This window comes from Cryptomeria japonica, chromosome 4 (assembly GCF_030272615.1).
Source record: "Cryptomeria japonica chromosome 4, Sugi_1.0, whole genome shotgun sequence".
NCBI lineage: Eukaryota > Viridiplantae > Streptophyta > Pinopsida > Cupressales > Cupressaceae > Cryptomeria > Cryptomeria japonica.
The window spans coordinates 738,174,185-738,196,113 of record NC_081408.1 but is presented as its reverse complement, the minus strand read 5'-3'; the positions used below and the strand labels follow the sequence as shown (position 1 = coordinate 738,196,113).

The window sequence follows — 21,929 nt, the reverse complement described above, 5'->3', positions numbered from 1 at the left end:
TATTTTTAGTATTATTCTATATGTAATCTAATGTTTTTATTTATTTATATATTAATTATTATTTATTAATATAAAAATTAGATATTTAATATTTATGTTGTAGAAAATATATTGTATTTACATATGTTTAATTTATGTAATATTCTTTTTAATTTTCTAATATTTTTTAATTAGTAGATATATTATGGTCATGTGAATAATACTATTTGTTTATATATAGTTTTATAAATATTTAGTATACCTATTTAATATTATATAATATTTTTAGTAGATGAGAAGTCATATGATCTATTATTCTAGAATCTCAATAAAATGCAGCTTTGACCATTTATATCAATTTTAATTAAAATTCTTAATTTAATATGATTTTTTAATTTTATTTAATCAATGAATGTAATGATCTGTCTGCAAATGTTGGATAGACATTGTTGTCATTTATATTTTGATTAGTTATAATTAAAGTTTGAATTTCGTGGTTGTACATATATACATTTTTAAAAATATAGTGTATATGTGTGTTTTTTAAGAATATTTTAAGAAATTATATATTTTCAAATGTTTGATAAATTTGTCGTGTTATTGCCGATTTTTTCCTGAGTTTTTAAAAATTTTCGGCCAGCCGAGTCGTTGCCAAGTCCGAATTTTTCAACTATGCATTTACTACTTTTTTGTCTTTCAAAACCATAAATATTATTTCCTTTTTTTTGCAGCCTTTGTCTGATTTTCTGTTGATATCATTGCACGTTCTTATTTCTATTGATATTATGTCTGCAGGTATCTGCATTAAATGAATCTGTGACAGGAAGTGTGAAGTCTCTTTTTAAAAGCTGGGAACTTCGTCTTGATACTTCGTCGGTAAGTTGGCCTATCCTCTTTGGAAATCCTGATGAGTTTATCACTGTTTTGACCTACATATAGTTAAGCGAGAATTTTTCTCATACCATAATGTCTTATTCTGTGGAATTACTATGATCATGAATGCTATACATATTTGATGTAATGATAGTTGAATTTTTTCCTTAACATTTATTCTAATGGAAACCCATGACCACAGAATAAATATTTGGAAGTTTTGTCAATTTGTTTTTGCCAGGTTTATTTGACCTGTTTTAACAAGATATCAATCCAGAACAGCAATATGAAGTCCGAGACAAATGAATCACGAGGGAAAAATGGGTTTCATAACGAAATCCTTGTTAACTTTATTCATGTCACTTTGTTTTGATGTAGTTAGACAGAAAATTTCAAGTCAAATGTGTTGGTATCCAGTCAAGCTTCAGAGCTCTTTATTTGTTAGGCCAATGGCAGCCCATGTAAAAAAAGTTTTCAGAATTATGTTATGCTGTGCTGGATTATATTGTGAGATTATGGATTGAGTGGTGGTCCTTGATCTGCTATCTTTTAGTTATGTTTTATGGAGTCTTGGGATGGGAGGACAGGTCTCAAGGATAGGGGCACCAAGAGCCCAGATTTGGGGATTGTGGGTGTGGGGTTTGGGGCAGCCATTTTTAGAATCTAAGCTTTTGAAACTACACAGACTTTCACGGTGCACACCATTTTCACAATTTTATCATGTTTTCTTGTAATGTCCCCTACTAGGTCTAGGTTTAGACTTGTTTTAACCATAATTAAGCTATTTCAATATACTTACGACTTAAACTAAGTTGATTATGACACAAGTCTATCTTAACATGAATCCAATCAGTGAAAACATACTCTTCTTGCTGATATTGAATTGATAATTCAATCTGATTTATAATCTCAGATTTACTTGTTTATTCAAATTACTATTTCTATATATATTTATATATTTATATTTTATTTATTTTCAGATAGTATCATAATATATTTTTTTTACTGCAGAGCAGTTCTTATAAAATACTATAATAATAATGATTATTATACTATTATCAGTATTTATCTACTTATTATAAATATTATATTGTTATCAGTATTTATTATAATTATTATATTGCTATTAGTAGTTATTTATTAATACTCTGCATAAAAACATTATCGTGCTTCATATATTAAGCATTCATATTAAGCACATCATTGGGCATACCACCAAGAATAAGGATGTTAGTGCCTGTAACTTAATAACAGTTCTGGTTTGGTCTCACCGATTCCATGATAATATCAGCACTGTTATGTGTTAATAATAATGACTTTATATTAAAAACCTTTTTGTTGTATTAGTAATGTTAGTTCTATATATTATCTTATTTTCTGTCAGTAATGAGTTAACATTATTGAATCAGATTACCTTATAATCTTATGTCTGATATGAACTTAAAAATGATTATTACTGAATGTTGTATTAGTTTCTTTATACTAAATATGAACACTTGTCTTAGACTGAGAACAGCCCCTATTATCACATTAATGAATGTTGTATTTAACCAGTCAATAAATATAAATCACTCCTCTACGTATTATGACAGACTTAAACTTACCCATACTAAGTGTGATGCTGGCTGGTGAAAGTCCCTCTTTCTATTCTCATTATTCTTGTGTGTTTTTTCCCAGTCAATGTGACTGCTGATGTATTCCTATTTCCTCTTTTTTCCCCAATATCTGTTGGCAGTGGGCCAACGTCCCTTGCGGGGATTTGCGACATGGTTTAACAGCCTCCTGTGGATTCTATAAGTCTTGTGGTTGTATCGGGCATTGACAGGTCGATCTTTTGGTGCAACGGCAACCCTCGCTTGTAACAAGTGGTATCAGAGCTTGGTCACATGTTCGAATCATGCAGGCCGTGGCGAGTGACGCTGGGAGGGGGATTGTTGTTTTGCCAATAAAGTGTAATTCAATGCATTGCAGAAATAATAGACATGACAGAATTTAAAGAAACTCGGATCTTCATTGATTCATAATAATGTCAATAGACTCAGTACAATGACAATGACCATACTAACCCTGTCTCCATGACCAAGGACTCGCTAATATATAAAGGTGATCGGTCAGTTACCTGGTGTCAACTATTGACAACCGACGGGTTAACTGCCGTCATTAACTCTAATTACATTAAATGTCTTATTGCTTAATTACCTGACAACATCATCCCCCCCAAAAAGAAATGTCGTCTCCAGATGACAGACAACAAAATGGGAATGATATGCCTACAACAGAGAACAACTACGAACCCCACAAAATAACAACTACACACGGACTACTGAGGGGGTAATGGAGGCGTCCCTGATGGTGGAGGGGCTGGGGCTGCTACTGCAACTGCTCCCGAAGCTGTACCACCTGGTCGGTCCGGTATCGGAGGTCCTGCTCAGCTTGCAACTGCCGCTCCCGGGAACTCCTCACTCGAAACACTGCCTCCATCAATTCCTGATGCTTCGCCTCCAACTCGGCTGCCAGGGTAGCAACTCTCGATTCTGCTGAGGCTCTCTCATTTGACTGCACTGCCAACTCTGCCTTCACGGCACTCAATTCTCCTCTCACGGTGGCAAGGATCTCATCTGTACTCCTAGCATGGGTGCACTGCTGCTCTAACTCTGTCTCCAATGTAGGGATGCGAGTGGCCAACTCCTCCTGAGCCCTATCCGCCCTGAGCTGAGTCTCTCGAAGCTCGAGATACCTATCTCGTACAACCTGCTCAATCCGTCCCACAGACTCTGTCTGACTCCCTTCGGCCACCTCCTGGCTTTGCCACTCTGCTCGCATCTCTGGAAGATCAAGCGTCGGCCATCCATGTTGCTCAAGACACTGTTGAAATGCCATTGCTACTCCAGATGTAGCAAACGCAAGGAGTCTTCGCAAAGTGAGCTGTCCGACAGACTCCTCTACTGTCAAGGCAACCAGTAACTGAACCTCCTCCTCCATCTTGGCTAAGAACTGCACCATGGCAGTAGGTCTCCCCTCTCAATCTGTCCAACCTGCTGCTGCTGCGGTGATACCGCTCCCCCCTCCACCAGCAGTGTCTTTCTATCGCCCTGCTTTCTAGTGCCACTGTCCAAGTCGATAACCCCTGGAGGTGAAGGAATACAAGGGTAGGAAGGTGTGGGTGGTGCCTGCTTGCGTGGGGATGAAGGTAGAGCCGCATATCTGTCTAGCCATGAATTGACATCGTCTCCCGTCGGCCTCTCCTCGACCGTCCTCTGGGCCTCCTCTGTCCTAGGTTTTGTTAGGATGACGGGCATGCGTACTGGTGCACTCGCTGGTGTCGTCATCTTGGCTGTGACTGGCGATGGCTAGACTGGTGGAGGTCGAGGATGCATCTGACCAAACCCAGGTATGGGGATGGTAGAGATGGTACCCACTGTGACTCCAGATGATGCCAATGGTCCTCCCTCTCCTCCGACGGTCAGGAATGCTGGAGTAAATACCACCTAGCCGGTCCTGCCAGCTCCCCCTCCAGGCATTCCACGATGCCCCCTTGGTACACTTGCCAACGATACTGTTTGAGTGGTGGGGGTCTCTTGCGGCGGTACTGGCTGCTTGGTCTGTGAAAGCCTGAAGGTGCTATCTTCCTCTGAATCATCCGACCCCTCACTTTCCTCCTCACTAGTGCCATGTCGTCCTGAATCCGTGTCACTGGCCGACACCACTACGTGGGCCTGTCTCCTCCTCTTCCTGCTAGTCTGTCCCTCGGCGGTAGTCAAAATATCCAGCTCTGACCAATAAAATATAGCTGGCTTAAGGGAGTCGATGCTATCCCGCGGCTGCCATCCTCTACGGTGTGGTGGCACCTGTACCCGCACGGAATCTAAAAATAATCTGATAGCGTGATGTGACATATAAAATACTTTATGTTTCAGCATCATACAGTCATGGGCTCTGTCTGACAGTAGACTGGCCCAATCATACACCGTGCCCTTTCTGAGTCCTGCCATCAATGCGATCATAGGTACTGCCGCGTCCGACGCTCTGCTGGCGCCAGTCAACCTGCTCTGTACTACGTCAAGTAAACATTGCCAGATGCCAGATTTTAAAAATGTCTTCTTCAGACCTCTTCCCTTCAAATCCAGGATGCGACTCCATTCTTTTGTAGTCAAGTTGTCCCTACACATTTCTTTTAATAGCTAGGTTCTTCTTTCCTCGGACAACTTTGTTACCTTTTTGTCAATCTTTTTACCCTTGTCAGGAATGCCAAATACTCTCTCAAAATCATTAGAGTTAAATGAAACAATGATGTCAGTGTGCTGGAAATTGAATGATGATGTGCGAAGTTCAGGATCATATGTTTTAATCATTTGTCGTAGGCAGGGTTCGAATTCCTTAATATTAAAAATGGGCATCTGAATAGCATCATGGACCCTAGCTTTTGCTAATTCAATTTTTACCTCAATATCTGACGGGCTCGTGGCATTTTCCCACCATTGCCTGCACACCGTTCCAGCCAAACCTTCGAATAGAATTGTATCTGCAGTGACCTGCGTAACTCTTCCCTTTCCTGCATCCTGTGCAATTGCGTTGCCCTTGTCTTGGTCGCCCATTGCTACAGCAGGTTTCTTTTTGGCTTCCTTCTTGGTTTGCTCTTCTTTTTCTTGCAATTTCTTCCTCCAGTCTAGCTTTTTCAATCCCCTAGGTTCAGTCTCCATTAATCAAAATAAAATAAAAATTCCTTGTCTGGGATTCGATTTGTAACTGTTTCGAGCCTTAACTGTCTTTCATTTTGTACGGATTTGCCTTGCTAATGTGGTACGGCTGATTTGATTGTACAGCTATCACCCGACAATTTTCTAACTGGCAAGTAGCTGATTTGTCTGTACGGACGTCTTTATAACCCGACAATTTTCTAACTTGGCAATTTCCTGAGTATTCATGCCATATAAAACACTTAATGACAAAAAAATAACTTTAACTTTTTTCTGTACGTCCCTTTTTTCTTTTTCTTTTTTACTCAATTCTGTACGTCCGTACGACCTTTTCCGTATGATCGTATGGTTTTAAAAATTTTTTAAATAAAAAACCTCAATTCCGTACATCCGTACGGCCTTTTCCGTACGACCGTACGGTTTTTTGTTTGTTTGTTTATAATTAAAATTAATTTTTTTTTTTGTAATTAAAAAAAAATTCCGTACCGTACGGCCGTATGAACCTACTGTACTATTATTTCCGTACGACAACATTTTTTAATATTTTTTAATTTTCCGTTTTTTTTTCCTACGGTACCATACGGGGTCGTACGGACCTACCGTACGGTCATTTCCATACGACTGCACTTACCTGTCCGCCTGGGTGGACCTCGTCTCTTGCCTCCGTTGGTGATAGATTTTCAACTTGGAGCCATGTATAGCATCAGGCACCTCCATCCCGTCCATCGTCCACAGCTTGATGGCTCCGTTCGCGCCAACTTCGCGAATCTTAAAGGGACCTAGCCATTTTACCTTGAACTTGCCTGGTTTAATTTCATTTTGACCATTAAACTTCAATACCAATTGCCCCGGGGTGAACTGCATCCTTCTTAAATGTTTGTCGTGCCAGGCTTTCCGTCGTTGCTGAGCTGTCTCCGTCGCCCACTGTGCCATCGTCCGTCTTTCATCCAACTTATTCAGGGCGTATAGCCTCTCCCGGAGGCTTTCCATGTCGCCTAACCTGTTGTCAATGGCAATTCTGAGACTTGGCACCATGAATTCCACTGGCACCACAGCCTCCTGGTCGTACATTATTTGGAATGGTGTCTGCCTAGTGGTTACCTTGTAAGTTGTTCGGTACACCCAAAGTACCGACGTAGACGCTCCTCCCAGTCTTCCTTCTCAACCCCGCAGGACTTATAAATTACTGACACCATGATTTTGTTGGTCGCCTCAACCTGGCCGTTTGCCCGAGGATAGTACGGACTTGATAGAGAATGGAAAATTTTGAATTCGGTTGTCAACAGCCGGATAATGTGGTTTACAAAGTGCCCTCCTCTATCACTTCTCAACTGTATAGGTATTCCGTACCGGGTGATAATCTGTTCATAAATGAATCTCGCCATACTAACGACGGAGTTGTCTGCCAAGGCCCTCGCTTCGACCCATTTGGTCAAGTATTCGGTCGCCACGACAATGTATCTACATCGTCGGGCCCGACTTGGTTTCAACGGACCAATGAAGTCTAACCCCCATCTTTTGAACAGCTCTTGAGCATTCGACGGGTTGAGTGGCATAAAATTCCTCTTTAATGGTCGTCCAACGCGTTGACATGTATCACAACTTGTCACCCATTCTCTGGTGTCATTATGCACTGTCGGCCACCATAAGCCTGCTAGTAAGACTTTCCTTGCCGTCATGTCCGGTCCCATGTGTCCTCCTGTGACCCCTTCATGTGCTTCTCTCAGGACTCCTGGGATTTCCTCTTCCAAGACGCACCGTCGTAGGATTTGGTCAGGTCCCATCTTGTAGAGAAGGCCATTTATAAGTTGGAACGTTTTGCTTCTTAGTACAAGTTTTCGTCTTTCGCCTGATGACATTTCCTTAGGAAATTTTGAAGTTGACGGGTATTCGCCCACACTAGTGTACCAGGTAGGAAGGACGGCAATGCGGAAGAGATGGGCATCCGGAAAATCCTCATTAACACCTTTGGCCGACTCTCCAGACTTGATCCGTGATAGCTGGTCGGCGATGACATGGCTCTTGCCAGGTCTGACAATGATGTTGAATGTAAATTCTTGTAACAGCAACAACCATCGGCTAATCCGCCCCTGGATGATTGGCTTGTTCACTAGGTACATCAACGCTTGGTGATCCACATAAAATGTGAATGGTGTCGCCAATAGGTAATGTCGGAATTTCTAGACGGAGTATACCATCCCGAGGGCTTCTCTCTCCGTCGTGCTGTAATTCTTCTCTGCTTTTGACAAGAGTCGGCTTGCAAAATACATTGGGTGGTCCAGCCTGTGGCTGCCAACTTGTGCCAGTGTGGCCCCTATGGCAAAGTTGGATTCGTCGACATGTACATGGAACTCTTTGTCCTAGTCTGGATATGTCAGGATTGGCGCACCTACCAACCGTGACTTTAACTCCTGGAAAGCCTCTTCTTGGGCCGTCCCCCAGATGTACGGCTCCCCCCTTCGTGCCAGCATATCAAGTGGGTATGATACTTGGGCAAAGTTCTTAATAAACCGCCTATAATACCCAATGTGTCCAAGAAATGACTTGACGCCAGTGACATCGTCGGGCGCCTCCATCTCCACAATGATCCGTACCTTGTCAGGGTCAGTCTTCAGTCCAGCCTTGCAGACGATGTGCCCTAGCAACTTGCCTTGAGGCACCATAAATCTGCATTTCTTGGGATTTAGGGCGAGGCGGGCTCGTCGGCATCTTTCCATGCATTCGCCAAGTGCGGCGAGATGTGCCTCTTCTGTGCTGTAAATGGACCAGTTGTCCAAGAATGCTTTGAAGTTTCCTACGGACATTTTGTCGAAAATATGGAGGACTATCCGTTGGAAGGTAGCTGGCGCGTTGCACAACCCGAATGGCATCCGGTTGTATGCATAGACGCCATCTTCTACGACAAAGGTGGTCTTCAATTTGTCCTCCTCTGCAATGGAAATTTGATTATATCCGGAGAATCCATCCATAAATGAATAAATTTCATGGCCCGCTACTTCCTCGAGGATGGTGTCTGTGAATGGTATGGGAAATGGATCTTTAATTGTGACAGCATTCAAACACCTGAAGTCTACACAGATTCTTATCTGATCGGCCTCCTTTTTCAAGGATATCACAATGGGTGATACCCATTCACTGGTCTGGACCTTGAAGATGATTCCTTCTTTGAGCATGCGGTCAATTTCGTTATTTACCCTAGCAGCATAATTTTTGTTCATCCTGTATGGCCACTTTCGTACAGGCATGACTTTGGGAACCAGAGGGATCCGGTGTACACAAAGTTCTTGTGGTACCCCTTTGAGGTCTTTATACGTCCAGGCGAACACATCCTTGTACTCTGTGAAAATTTTGAACGCCGCCGTCTTCAAGACTGGATTCCAGTCGTCGCCGACCAGAATATTTTTCTGTTCTGAAGTTTCTCCAAGGTTTGTAATTTTAAGTGTGGATTCCTCGTACCTTATGGGCTTACTCTTGTTGAACTAGTGCGTGGGTGCATCATCCACAGGGGCATCCCCTTCCTTGTATTGTCCGTACTCTGGCGGGAACTCGTTCTCGTCAGGTTCTTCTTCGATCTCCAGCACATTGCACCCGTACAATAATTCATAGTCTTCCATTTGCCAATGGAAGAGCCCTCTCAAAGAATCCGTCTCGTCCTCAGAACAAGCTTGAATTCCTAAGATGCCTTCGTCATCTGGTTTCCTGCCATCCTTCCCTTCGTCCGTACCATCGTCCTCATCGGACTCTGACTCTGATGCCAACTCTTCACTGACCAGTTGGGTTTTGAGGTCAATGATATATCTTCTGTCGGCCTTTTCCATGGACAAGGTGTTCTTTTTCCAATTGTGGTTTGCTTTTGCCGCCATCAGCCAGCCTCTGCCAAGGATGGCATCATATTCCTTCTTCAATGGGATGACTGTTGTCCTCATTTTTGTTTTCAAAAATGAAGGACCACTACAGTGAAATTTTTATGAAAAAATTGAAATTTTTACTCTATGGCACGCTTCCCGAGGCATAATTTCGACTAATCCTTGGACTGGCTTGATCCTCAGTCCATTCTCGAACTACGTTTCGAATTTCGTCCAATTCTGGGTTCGTTTGCTATGCCTTTCCTTCAATTTCGGGTTTTAAAACCCAGACTGCAGGTGGAGAATTTTCTTCAAACTGCAAGTTTTAATGATATTCATTGTTATGGTCTTTGTAGGGGAATTTTTGATCAATTACATGTGCACTTTTGTTCTAAATATGTCACTTGTAATTTATTTTAAGTTTCCCCTTTAATGTTTTTATCTTTTTATTGTTTTTTGGTCATTTTTTAGTTAAAATAGGGTTTTTTTGGCTCAACTGCAAGTAAACTTGCAGTTTGTTCAAAAAACCCCTACTTTAATGGTTTTCACATGTAATAGGGATTTTAAATCCCCATTACATATGTGCAAGTGTTTTTAACTTGTTGTAGGGATTTTATTTCCCTTTTACAAGTATTTTTAAAACTTGCAGTTTGTCTTTTAAAACCCGATTTTGGCATAAAAGTGCATTTTTGACAATTTTAAACTTGTCATTTGTCCAAAAAAACCCGATTTTGGCTTAATGAGTGAAAAAGTGAAAAATTAAACTTGTCATTTGTCTTTTAAAACCCGATTTTAGCATGAAAGAGGGAAAAGTGAAAAATCGAACTTGTTGTTTTCTATCCAAAACCCGATTTGCTTCATTTTGAACAAATCGAACTTGTCTTTTGCTCCCAAAAACCCGAAATGCAAGGGAAAAACTATTTTTGACCATTTCAAGGCGAAATTTGTGGATAAATCGTTGTATGAGGGAGGCGTTTTGGTTTGCATCCTATCTTCATGTTTTGTTGGACATCTCTCACGCCATTTGGAGGATACATTTGCTGGTCTTTGCCCTAAATCAGCAACCACGTTCTTCTTTAATGCCATGTTTTTAGGAGTTAAATCTTTAACAATTTGCACACTCCTAAATCGTTTTGCTCTTTCCTATCAAGGCGTGGAGTATGGGATAGGTTTCAAGACATTTAATAATCCATTGAATGTGTATTGAATACCACGTTTTTTGCAAAAACGTGATTCTCTTTGGCTGCGTTTTTAACTTTTGGCGTTATTACCTCTTCAAACACCTTTGGTGTTATTGCTCCAGCAAATACCTTAATCGTTTTGCTCCAATAAACTTGAAATGAACACTTTCATTGGCATTTTGCTCCTCCAAGTTTAAGATTGCTGCCATATTTGGGGGCATTTTCACAAAAACGTGATAAGGGTTTGATAGTCCGGTTTTGCTTCTTCATCTCAAGAAGTATTGCATTGTTGGAGAAGCATTTTGCATTTCTAATAAAGGTATGTTCTTCCTTTCTTCTCTTCTTTTTATTATTTTCTTGTTTTCTTCATTTTTCGTTATTTGTTGCATTTTTGGCATGTGATGTTCTTCCCCTAAAAAAAATTTGTTTTTATGAAAGAAATCTTCCCTTTGAAATGCAATTGTTAAATTGCATTATTCTTCTCAAAATTCCATCTTAGCTTGTATTCGGGATTTTTAATCTCGATTACAAGTTCGCTGGAAATTCTTGTTCTTCCCCTACGGTTAAGGAATTTAATCATTTTTGGTTAAAATTCCAAGCTTGAAAAGTGTGAAATACCCCTCTCTTGCAAATTCGGGTTTTAAATACCGGATTACATGTTGAAAAGATCTTCCCATTTTCATGAAAATGACTTTCCCGGATATTCCCGTTTCTATTCATTCGCATTCCCCATATCCGTACTTTCCATTTCCATCATTTCCCGCAAGTCAAAATCCCATTTTTCGTCCATTTCTCCATTTTCGAATTTACAAGTGTACTTGTATTCGGGTTTTAAAACCCCGATTGCATGTTTGTACTTTCCAACTTGTATACTTGCGAAAATTCTCCCAAGATCCGAAATTGGTCAAAGTCAAGATTTTCCCATTTCTATATATCTCCCCTCTTCCTCTCACAAAACCGTGAAATTCAGAGATCAAAGTTTTTCCCATTTGAAAAAGAAAGAATGATATTTGCAGCTGATTATGATGTGGCCTTAACTCTTTTAAGTCTTCATCACAGCATTCCAGGTTCACAATCAATGTCAGATTTGCCGGCATCGCCAACTCCAAAGAAAATGAAATACAAATATGACAAATACCAGAATGAGGTTACCCCTTCCCAGGTATCTTCTCCATTGGATCGCATCAGGGACACAGAAATAGGGCACGTTGATATGGCAGAATTCATTCACAGGGTAGAAGATCCACAGGATAACAACTTGCAGCGGCTGTTGGACAGCCATATCCACCATGCATCTTCTTTCCCAGTAGCTGCCCTAGAACCTGAGTTTGTTCTTGCATGCGCCCATCATTTTGACAAAGAGTCAAGAGTCATCAAAAATGATGATGGTGAAGCTATAATTCGTCTTGATGTGGATACAATCGAGAAGGTCTTCAAAATACCTCCTGCACCTGTTTATATGGAAATCACCAAAGAAAGTGCAGCAGAGTATTATGTGAAAAGGGAAAAAGATTGCAAGCGACACATCAATAGATGGATTCAAGAGCCACGTCCTTCCTTCTCAAGATGGGCAAAGTTGTACCGTTGTGATTTCAAGTGGGAGATAGGAGACACCATCACTCTTCTCAGCAGAATGTTGGGCCTTGAGCACTCCAATGTCTTTGAGCCATGGATGTATCAATTCATCATGTTCATACGGCAGTCGCATCACATTTCATGGGGTGAAATCATCAGCGATGCTTTGTGCGAACAACTTGCAGCGGTTCCTACCACTATGACCTTCTTCATGAATTCTTATTTGGTATATTTAGCAGCATCACTTAGACACTTTCCAGGTCTTTCTACCAAGGGTGATCGCTCGCTTATACCAGTTTGGGAATATTATGACCAGTTGCCTTTGAAACCTAGCAGACTGCATTTCAGAAGAGTCCAAGATGCATTCTTTGGATATTTTATGTGTCAGTTTGACATGGATCTCAGAAATAAAAGAGTATCAGATGAGGCATGGGTCAAGGTGTCTGAGTATGGGTGTTTATTCCTGCAATTTCCCACCTTCACCTACATGAGGATTGGGTGCTATGATGGACAGCCATACATGCTTCCAAGATACCCAACCGATAAGATAATTCTTATGGAGTTGGGAAGACAGATTATGGCTGTTCATACTCTCTAGTCTGCTAGACACAAGGTTGGAATGGGGATCTCCAGTACAAATCCATTGAAAATTGGTCGATACTCCCTTGTCACATCTGTGAAGGCTAAGGCCATGGAGGTTGAATTGCAGGAAATCAAGCTTAAGAGGTTCAAACCTAGAGCTGATTTTGATTATAGAGGTATGAAGGAAAAGATCAAGAAATCCTTTGTGCATGTTCATCGCATTGAAGACATCTGGGCAGATCTCCGCACAGAAGCCGAAGTTCTGAAGATGGATTACTGCAGGCTCACTGTTGAGCAAATTGTTGACTTGAACTTGGCAGATATCCCACAAGGAATGATCGATGACGGGCATATACTTGATCCTGAATACACTTCACGGAGGGTTGAGGAAGCTCCACTTCCTTTGATCCAATGGTCACACAAGGAGTGCGTCTCCATCCTTGACAGATTTCAGCCTATCTTGGCCAACACTAACGCATGGCTGAAAAGTAATGCTGTTAGACTTATCAAAATCAAGGTTGGTAAAGAAGATGATTCTACAGGGCCTCTTGGACGGAAGTCTGAGATTCAGATTGATAATAAGGAGGGTGCTTCATCTTCAGGCACAAGGATCAAGTTACGAGTTAGTCGTGCAGTAGTGCTTCCTCCTGAGGAGACAACTACTCGTGGGAAGGAGAAATCACGGTTCCATGTTCGGGTGATCGATCTGGATAATCCAGAAGAGGGGCAGCAATCTGATGATGCGCCTAAGTCTCCAGTTTCAGACACGCCTCACGAGGTCATTCCTCCAGTTTCCATTGAGACGCCTCTTTCTCCTCCTGATTTGCTTATTGATGAGTCTCCTCAGAATGCAGTTCCCATTTCAGCATACGAGCCTTCTCCTGATCAACAACGAGAAAGTGTGTTGAAAGTTCCTGAAGATATTCCCACTTGCATTCAGTTATTAGAAATTGATACTTCCACTTCTGGTTTTGAAGAATTCATGAGGCAATCTTCATGTCCGTTGGTAACTAAGCAAACCGTGGTCGCTATTCAAACAGATATTCCTCCCAGGGTGACCACGGTAATTCAAACAGAAACTGCTTCTCCTTTGCCTATAGCTGCTACAGGAAGTGAGTTGATGACTTTGCCTCCATGGCTTAGTTCTTTCACCCCGAAAAGAAAGAAGCAAGAGATCTCACCTGATGCCTTTGACTACCAGCAACTCAAACAGTCCAGATCCAAAGTTGCTAAGAAGGCGAAGACTATTTCTAGGGTAACTATTGATAGCAACAAGATGAAAGTAGCTGAAATTGTGGAACCTATTGCAGATAAACCACTTGATGAAATGTCAGCTGCTGATTATAAGGTTACAAGGGTAGAATTGGGCAAGCAAACACATGAGGTCATTAAACGTGATGCTCAGTTTTCTGTTGCTTCACTAGTGCAAAGGTGTGACGATCTTCTTGCAAAGAAAGACAAGCTAGAAGAAGAAAACCGACAGCTCATGGCAGCCATCCATAAAATCACAAAACCTGCTGCTGAAGGGAGTAACTCCATAGGTTCTTCCGGTTCCCAAGAATCGATTCGTGGAGTGGAAAGGGCTGCTCAAAAAGTACAAGCACTGGATTCCTGGATTGATCAGCTTCATGATCAATGTATGCAAGTGGTAAAAGACACTTTTCAAATAATGTCTAAGCTAGAAACCATTGAGGAGAAATTGGATCAGACTTCTAACACTTTCAAAAAGAATCTGGAAAGTGTTGAGAAAAGTCTGGCAATCTGGCGTACTATGCCCCAACAACAGCTGAGTATTTTGCAGGATCACGCCATCATCTCTTCCAGGGTCATGTACTTGGAATTTGAGGAACTTATGGAAAACAAAACCCTTGTTCTTAAATCCCTCATTGAGGAGATCAGTGATGCAAGGAGATTCCGGGATGAAGTCTATCAAGGTATTGTCTCACATTGTGAAAGGGCCTCTTGCAATATAGTAAGTCAGGATGGAGAGCCGATTCCAGAAGAAGAAGTTCTTGCTGATTTACAGGATTCATAATGAATGGAGGAGTGAACAATTCTCGGCATCTTCAATTCAAGCATTGATGAAACACCAAGCCTTTCTGCATGAGATCCAGTCTATCCTGGATAAAGACAATTCTGCCCTCCTCCGTTGTCACGACACTATTGTGAAGACTATGGTTGTTGCTAAGAACACCCATGAACCGAATCCCGAGGAACTACAAGTGAGCATTAGGAAATTTCAAGGATTCATGTCTTCACAAAAGGCAACTTAAGTGTTTTTCAACACTTAGTTGAATTTTCTCTCTTTTGTAATCTTTAGTTGTAATTTCGTTTTGACAAGTTACATGTAAAAGTAATTTTTGTAAAATACAAGTTACACATTACTTGTACTTTTGTAATTACATGTAAGGCAACTACAAGTTATGTCCGATTAGGACTGTAGTTGGAATAAGTCTTAGTTAGTTAGAGTAACTCTTAGTTAATTAATGAAGTCTCGGTTATTTATTGAAGGAGTCTTGGTGGTTGAGAGAATCTCTCAAGTTAGTTAGGATCCTCCCACCTTTTTCTCAAGGCTCCTCTTCTATAAATACTTGAGAGGTCCATTGTAAATATATCTTTTGGGAAAGCAAGCAAAAACTCTGCCAAATTTACAGCAAAAGTCTTTGAGCTTATGTATGTGGATTGAAAGTTTTTGAAGAATAATAAAGAAGGATTACTCAAGTTTTGAGTCTTTGAACTACATGTTTGAGTTTGAATCTTTTTATTTCTTCTATGCAAAGTGTTTCTAAAGGAGCTTAGTCCAATCTGATTTGAAGTCTTTGAGCTGCAAGTAGAGAAGATTAATTAAAATAGGAAACCCTCTTGAAGGAGCAACAAGTCTTTGAGCTTGCGTCTATTCTTGAGGAAAAATTACTGTTTGATAAGAAATAGCAGCAAGTCTTTGAGCTTGCATTAGTTCTTGTCTTTGTGTTAAAAGAATAGATTATTTCAGTCTTTGAGCTGTTATTTTTTATTCGTTGTAAAATTTAGTATAGCAAAGGGTAGATAGGACTTCCAATAGTAAAGTCTTTGAACTTGATATTGCTGTCCCGTCCCGAAGGAAGTGACGGAAGTCTTTGCGCTTTCAGGAAACTTCATTTCCTTTCTCTCATTTCACTCGAAAGTAGTTACTGTTGTTCGTTTTCAATCGCTATCCTTTTCTGTGAAGAGAAAAGGATATTGTCTTTCTTGAAGAAAGAAGGAAGACTGCTGTCCCATCCTGTTTTTATTTCAGTTTTAGTTAGATAGGGGGAGCCTTCCCTTAATTAGGAGAGTTTTTACTCGTGTGCTGTGGTTGAAACCACAATTTTGTATATTTCCCCCAAGTGTACAAAATTTTCAACCAACAATGACCACAAAGTTCAAGACGAACGGCTGTGTTCCGATCGTCACTGGCTGCGCCATGAGTGTGCCAAGCGGTTTGATGCCGTGTTGGTCTGCTCCTAATAAATTAAAGGTGGACGACTAGAGAGTAGGTTTGCCCAATTTTTTCCACGTTTCCTCTGGCAAGACATTTACTCCCGACCCGCCGTCGACAATGGTGTCGGTCAAGATGGCGCCCAGTATACCCATTTCCACCACTGTTGGGTGTCTACCATTGTTGATCGTCAGGGCTAATGGGTTTGCTGCCGTCTCACCAAGGTTGTCCCTTCCATGTGTTGGTCGGCCGACTGGGGTTATTAGTACGGATTGCAGAAGTGCCGTCTGCAAGTGTGGCATACTTTCCAGGAGATCCTTCATTTTGACGAGTATCTCGACCTGTAGCAGTTGGTTTATAATATTTGTTACTGCTTCAGAGCGAGAAGTACTTGCAAGCTCGTGTGCGTCCTTGTTCGTCGACATCTCCTTCTCCAGTTCCGCTTGTGCCTCTAGTGCCTTTCGTTTTTCCATACGAGGATCTGGGTAAGTGGCTGCTTTCGTCTTGGATCTTGTTATGGCGAGCACATCCTCCGTTTCTACATTCAACAAATTCACTCCAGATTTCGGACAGTTGCCATCGTCATGGTCCCCCGGACCGCACCACTTGCAAAGTTTTTGTGGCACTTCCTCCGCCGTACAATCCCTGGCAAAATGCCCCCATTGGTTGCAAGCCCGACATTGTATCATCGGCCGCCCTTTAGCGTCGTATTGGATTCGGCTTCTATTATTAGTCTTATTATTATTGCCTCTTCCTCCTCGCCTGTTGTTCCGATAGCCGCCAGACGACGCGTTGTTGATCGCAGGCTGGGACGTGCCGGCTGGCGCAGACGGTTCCGTAAGGAGAACTTGTTGGTTACGGGTCCTCATATTGTACGGACACTCCTTGGTAAGGTGTCCGGCAATCTGACAAATATCACAAAATGCTTTCTTTGGACAAGACCCCTTGGTGTGTCCGTCGCTGTGGCAGTCCGTGCACCATAAATCCCCTTCGTCGGCTTTGCTTGTGCTTCCTTTGGTCGCCTTCATCTCTCATCATTCGCTCCATATCTTTCTGGAGAGCCCGTACCTTCCGATTAGACTCATCATCACTGCTACTGCTTTTGTCAGAAGAGGAATCGTCGTCTGACGAGGATTTATTTTTCTTTTTCTTGGACGTCTTCTGCTCGCTTTCTAAATCCATTACCCTATTATAGGCGTCGATATATGACGAGGGAGGTACGATCTTCATTTTTCGTCTAAGAGACGTCTTCAGACCTTCCACGAACCACCATTTTTTCAGTTCGTCTGTGGGCTTGTTCTCCATTTTTCCTAGCAGCTCTTTGAGCCGCCGGCTGTAGGTTCGAACCGTCTCATTCTTCCTCTGTTTCGTGCCGTAAATTTCGGCTATGATCTCATTATCGTCTCTTAGGAGACAAAACTCTGCTTGAAATTCCTTCTTCAAGTTAGGCCATGTGCTAATTTTATTCTTTTCCGTATCGGAGAACCAGTCGATGGCCACGCCCCTTAGGGTTGCGGGAAACTGTTTTACCCACTCGTCCTGATCGGTAACACCATTCGCTCCCCAAATTGTTTCACAAGTGCGACAGTGGCGGACAGGGTCTTCTTTCCCGTCCCCATGGAACTTTGGAAGTTTTTGTTTTTGCGCCATGCCTTGTCATTTTACTACTGGTGGCTGCTGTCCTACTCCGGATGGGTTAGATCCTGTAAGAGGTGCTTGACCGCCGTGCCCCGGTGTCCCTCTGACGCTCCTGGCAGCCTCGGTGTCTTCTCCCTCCCTTGCCTCCTCCCCACTCCGTGGAGTTTTCCTAGCCTCTGGTGTGCGCGACAAGTCCCTCAAGTCCCTCAACTGAGTTTTAGTACACTCTATCCTGCGGCGGGTTTCCACAAGTAACTCCTCCCGACTCTGTGGGTGGCCGTCGGCCTCACCGTCCCCTTCGGAGTGTTCCTCCTCCCTTCGCTTATACCTCCGTCGCCTTTCCGCTTGCTGTTCAAGGATCAAGGCACGTTGGGCTACACACTCATCTATATACTCTTGCTTATTTTTGCCTTTATTCAATGTATTGGGCATTAATTCCTGTACGACTTTATATTTAACAACGACATATAAAAAGTAGAACACTTTTATTCATTCATCCTGTGGGATACAAGTCTATGTCAACAATATGACATAATTATTACAATGAGTGTTCTTTATTCCGCCCCATACGGCTCAAGGTTCAAGTGTCCCGTCGCATGCCATCCTGTTGCGCTTCCCAACGATGGTTGTTTTCTTCATACTATAGGAGGATCTGTTGGCGTCGTTCTTCGCAAGCAATTTCCTCCAGGCAAGCTCGCTGTGCGAGTGAAGCCTGTGCGAGCAATCGGGGGAGGTGGTTCATCAACTGATTCACCGCAGGGCTAACTTCTAGTGCGGTCCACATGGCACTTGTTGGAACTTCCGCCTCCGTGGTCTCTCTTCGGATGTAGGTTTCGATGGCCACCTGAAGCAGGATTGAAAATTCCCTCGTTGTAGTATCTTCTCCGTCGTAGAGCTCTGTTCGTGCGTCGTCCGCCTCAGGGTTAATCTCGCTCGCGGGTAGGCCCATCGTGGCCGTATGCCATCCGCTCCTTTTCCCGAGTCTGTCTAGGCAACGACGCCAAATGTTTTGCCAATAAAGTGTAATTCAATGCATTGCAGAAATAATAGACATGACAGAATACATCATGACAGAATATAAAGAAACTCGGATCTTCATTGATTCATAATAATGTCTGTACAATGACAATGACCATACTAACCCTATCTCCATGACCAAGGACTTGCTAATATATAAAGGTGACCGGTCAGTTACTCGGTGTCAATTGTTGACAACCGACGGGTTAACTGCCATCATTAACTCTAATTACATTAAATGTCTTATGTCTTAAATGTCTTATAAGTCTAGTGGTTGTATCGGGCATTGACAGGCCGATCTTTTGGTGCAACGGCAACCCTAGCTTGTAACAAGTGGTATCAGAGCTTGGTCACATGTTCGAATCACGCAGGCTGTGGCGAGTGACGCTGGGAGGGGGATTGTTGGCAGTGGGCCAGCGTCCCTCACGGGGATTCACGACATGGTTTAACAGCCTCCTGTGGATTCTATAAGTCTAGTGGTTGTATCGGGCATTGACAAGTCGATCTTTTGGTGCAACGACAACCCTAGCTTGTAGCAATATCCTCCTCTCCATCTTGCCAAGGGAGATCGCAGCCTTTATAAACTCTTCAAGGCTTGCGAACCTCTGGGAGAGACACACCTTTGGCAACTCATGCCCTTTGACAATGAATCGGTCAAACTCCCCAAGGATATTAGCAATTAATAAGGGGTAATTAGACCAATTACCTTTCTATCGGGTTTTCATTAATATTAGGAATTATCATCATCTTTATTAACATTACTATAATGGATATTTAATATAGTGTGATTTAAATATTTAATAATATAATTTAATGAAATCAGTTCATATAAGATGTTATTTAATGAAATTAGTTCATTCAAATCTTCAATTTGAATGAACAATAAATTATTGATACATATATATTTTAATATTTCAATTGTATTGTTATTTATTATTAAGTTCTATTTTAGAGAGGATATTACATTTCTATGACATCAAGTCCTTACTATTTCTAACCAAATCTTCACTGATCAGAAAACTAACAATGAATTTGAAGAATCTAAATTTTAACTGGTCTAAATGATGAGGGCTATGCAATTTTTATCTCTCTTGCAGCTTGTTGCAGCTTGCAGCCTTGGTCAATGCCGTTGAAACATGATATTGATTTGGAGTGAGGCTGGGACCTTAATTTATTACTTTTAGTGAGTGCTTAGGACGTGAGTTGGGTCCATAAACATAGGGGTTAGGGCTAGTGGTCTGAATATTTAAAAAAAACCCAATTTTTTAAACAATAAATCATTTTTAGCTGTTTGATGCAAGGAATGACAAGGAGTTTCTGGTGCATTTGAGGGATGCTGACAAGTCCTTTGAGGGTCTCTGGGATTTCCCAATGTTTCTCATAAGTCAGGGGGAGGCCCTAGTAAAATCGCCTCACTGAGTGAGGCATCCCTTGTCTATGGGTGTTGGTGGCGGCATGGTGAGGGGGTGGATGTATCCCCGTGGAACTCTATCTTTTAGTTTGTGTAAAATTGTTCATAGATGGTACTGTGTATAGTATAGTGTATTGCAACTGAAACTTGTGTATGTGTTAAATAGCTGTATGGATCACAAACCACTGACAAATACTCTAAAAATCTGAAACAGTGAACGATAATCTAAAATGCTCTATGGAACCCTTATTCTAGGAGGCCTTTTGGCTGTTTGTTTTAGTGGCATGTAACTAGAGTCAACCTGCTGCTGTAATCTTGTGATGTTGGATCCATTCTATATTTGGCTCATAAGTTACTTTTTGATGGGTATAAACACAGACATTATATCCTTGAAAAGATCTAAATTTGTATTTTCTAAAGTGAGGGTTTGAAGTTGTCCTATTTGTTTCTTTTGTGCACAAGGAAATCTTGTTTGATCAAACTAAACTTTTAAATCCTTTTTATATATATATTTTGATCAGAGGGGTTTATTGAATCATTGTAAGTGCCATCATTGATTACATGCACCATCATTGCCAATGGGCATCATATGCTTTGTTTTACACACAGTTCCTCATTATGTTGACATTGTTATTCCTTGTGATCCTATCTGTTGGATTAGTTGTCATTGATGTCAAAGTCATGTCAAGAAGGGTTTTGTTGCCTAAACATATTATCATTGATGTATGGACGAGATTGTTAGAATTTTGTCACTGATGTCAAAAGAAAATTGGCACTGGTATTCATATTGATGTAACCAACTTTGGTCCAAGTAAAAATGGCATCAAGCATGACTGAAGATAGCATATTTGATGACATGGTGTTAAGAGGAAGAATTAATAAAAAGATGGCCGAATCATTGTAAGAGGCAGCACTGAAGTTAAATTGAAGTAAATTAAATATTCTTAAACATGAGCTGACCCTCATTATAATACTTTTATGGCCGACTCATAGGCTGGTTGACCCCCATGTCTGGAGCTCAAATTAATTATTGATGCATGATTAATATAAAGGCATCAACCGCATTGGAAAGGAAATGATTACATGTTAGAATGCAGCGATTTATGTACGGCAGTGATTCTATTAATAGAAAGCAGCGATCAGTATAAATAAACAGCTATTTATATATTAAAAGTAGTGATCATCATCATGGACAGCAAATGATACAAGGCATCAAATATATTAAAGAGAAGAGCAGTGAATATGCTAAGTAGAAAAGCAGCGATTAATATTATCCGAGCAGTGATTATTATTAATATGAAGGCAATGTAAAAAGCAGTGATTAATATTTGTTAAAGGAAAATATTAATCTCCAAGCTAGTGATTCTATATAAGACAAAAGTATGAATATAAGACAAAGGCCGGCAATTGATAGATTAAAAGTGCAGCGATTCAGTATTAGTTACAGGAAGATTTAAGTGAGTATTGATTAGAAGTTTAAAGAGGCAGCAATTAGTAAAGAAAGGTTGCCTCTTTTCTAAGGGATGTCTCTCCTCATAGATACATGAAGATATAAGAAGAGGTTTTTGGAATGTGGAGAAGGTGTAGTGCGAGATATGTTGAGAAGATTAAATAGAAGGAAGTCTTGTAATGTTATATCATTCGAATATCGAGCAGATGTAAGGCAGATGCAAG

At 41.2% G+C, this 21,929-nt stretch overlaps 1 protein-coding gene across 2 annotated transcripts in view; it reads left to right on the top strand.

Annotated features, from left to right (window-relative positions):
* Positions 1 to 21,929, top strand: part of LOC131027440 (uncharacterized) — a 198,202-nt gene that overhangs the window by 31,306 nt on the left and 144,967 nt on the right. For both annotated transcript variants that reach the window (XM_057957500.2, XM_057957499.1), the window contains exon 2: positions 775 to 855. In XM_057957500.2, coding sequence (XP_057813483.1) covers positions 775 to 855 — 81 coding nt within the window. The remainder of the gene's footprint in view (positions 1 to 774; positions 856 to 21,929) is intronic.